The sequence below is a fragment of the Austrofundulus limnaeus genome, unplaced genomic scaffold (assembly GCF_001266775.1).
Source record: "Austrofundulus limnaeus strain Quisiro unplaced genomic scaffold, Austrofundulus_limnaeus-1.0 Scaffold1128, whole genome shotgun sequence".
NCBI lineage: Eukaryota > Metazoa > Chordata > Actinopteri > Cyprinodontiformes > Rivulidae > Austrofundulus > Austrofundulus limnaeus.
In genome coordinates, this window is record NW_013953530.1 from 21,308 (window position 1) to 23,541 (window position 2,234).

Here is a 2,234-nt window from a genome sequence, read left to right on the forward strand (position 1 = left end):
GTGTGGAAGAATGGGCCAAAATCACACCTGAGCATTGCATGCCACTAGTTTCTCCATACAGGAGGCGTCTTGAAGCTGTCATTGCCAACAAAGGCTTTTGTACAAAGTATTAGATAAATTTCAGTAAGCGTGTTAAATACGTTTTCCCTGTGCCATTCCACCTTGGGTTGTTACCAACATCTGGTGAAAATGTCATGTCATTAGCACCTCTAGTAATATATTTACTGAGAAAAATGGTGACATGTTCAATACTTATTTTACCCGCTGTAAATGCGTTAAATGAGTGAAGGAAAATATGAGCACCAAGCAACAACCCTAGGTTCTCCCCTGAGAACCAGACCAAATATTTTATGTGCAACCCTGTATAGAACGTACTACCATTGGTGGGGTCTCCCACTTTGACTGTGGGACCTCTAGTCTTCACACAGTAGAGGTAACCCTGAATATTTTTTAAGGTACTTGGTTCTGGTTTTCCATGTACACTTTGCCTCAAGCATCTTACATTCAAGGAAAGTTTCTTTTTTGCTTGATTCAGTTAGTGCTTAGACAGCTTTGGTTTTTAAGTGTTGGTCAGTGCTTTTAACAGTAGAAACAAGCAAACTGATGTAGTGTCTAACAGTGGGGGGTTGTCTCAGGAATGCACAGATGTGGGGCCCATGAGCCATCCAGCTTCAGAGTTCGGCACATATCACCATATTAGGACAGAAAAATGCTTGAGGTATTCCGTGACAAGATTTATGTACATCTTATGTAAGTTGACAGTTGTAGATCTTATGTACATCTTATGTAAATCTTATGTACTTTATGTACATAAATCTTGTCACGGTATACCTCAAGCGTTCTTCTGTCCTAATATGGTGATATGTGCCGAACTCTGAAGCTGGATGGCTCATGGGCCCCACATCTGTGCATTCCTGAGACAACCCCCCACTGTTAGACACTACACTGATTAAAAATATAAAAAAGAAAAACACATTTGCCTTTGATTAAACTTCATAGAAAAGGACAGCGGATTCAGCAACATGTTGGCTTCAGTACCTTGACTCTGAAGTTTTCATCTACAAGGAACTTGCTGCTGGTGATGCTTCCATGAACTTTACTTTTCTCCTCAGTCAGGTGCAGCCTAGGACACAAAGTCATTCCATTTTTTAAAGGAAACCTTAAAATTTGAATCATTTATTTTAAAATTGGTAAAATACTGAAATTATTTTCAGACGTTCCACAAACAACTTTTTAAAAAGCAGCTAATGACACCATTAACACTTCTAGAAACTTTGAACTTTTATTTTGCCTCTTAAAGGTGGAAATGTTTGGAGACAGTGCCTAGTGGCAATCTGTGATATTGCACTTTAAGGCAGTACTTCAGCTTTAATGCTATTGCTTAGATTTAACTAAACACCTTTTTTTTCTGCTTGGCCTTCAGAGGAGTCGGACACTTTTTGCTCTCTCTCCCAAACCTGTCCCTCTTTCCCTGTTTGCAGCTGGGTCAAGCCTTTCTTCTACCCATCATTCGATAACAAAAGAGTTATGAATTTGGTCAAGTGGTCTCTGAACGCAATCAACAATATTTTTTCCACACTGAGATTGGAGTGAGGGGAGCGCAGCTGTCCGAGTGGAACTGTCGCGGCAGGAAGAGTGTCTGGGTCCTGGGGGTGGAACCTCGTCTGCCTGGCCCCGCTTTCCATCGAGGACTTGAAGATGTGATATTCGGATTTATGATAATTGGATTCCTGCTGATAGGCTGTGGGGGAGTCCTGGTTTATCGTAAAATGAAAACAATCCTGACAGCAGTCCGGGAATGTCAAAAGCTGTCAGAGACCGTGGATGGGATCTCCCGTATTGTAAACGCACGGGAGATATACAGTAAGTCGCAAACTGGATGTGGTTCTGACAAGGATCACAGTTCAGCAGAATATTGGTATTTTTCGCAGCACAGAGGTGCAGTTAAGACTCAAAGCAGTGAAATCAGGCTGCTTGCCCTAAAGAATTATGTTTATCACTGGATCCCTGCAGCTGGTGACTTTGGTCGCAAGCTAACAAAACCTCCCTGGAATTATACGTGAGAGGCGAGGAGGTAAATAAATCTGGAATATTGGCATTTTTCGCAACACAGAGGTGCAGTTAAGACTCAAAGCAGTGAAATCAGGCTGCTTGCCCTAAACAATTATGTTTATCATTGGATCCCTGCAGCTGTGACCTTGGTCGTAGCTGATAAAACCTCCCTGGAATGACAC

The 2,234-nt window shown here is 41.9% G+C and overlaps 1 protein-coding gene across 1 annotated transcript in view; it reads right to left on the reverse strand.

Moving 5' to 3' along the window:
* Positions 1-2,234, reverse strand: part of LOC106534269 (mixed lineage kinase domain like pseudokinase) — a 27,300-nt gene that overhangs the window by 12,915 nt on the left and 12,151 nt on the right. The window contains exon 6 of the mRNA XM_014030848.1: positions 1,039-1,123. Coding sequence (XP_013886302.1) covers positions 1,039-1,123 — 85 coding nt within the window. The remainder of the gene's footprint in view (positions 1-1,038; positions 1,124-2,234) is intronic.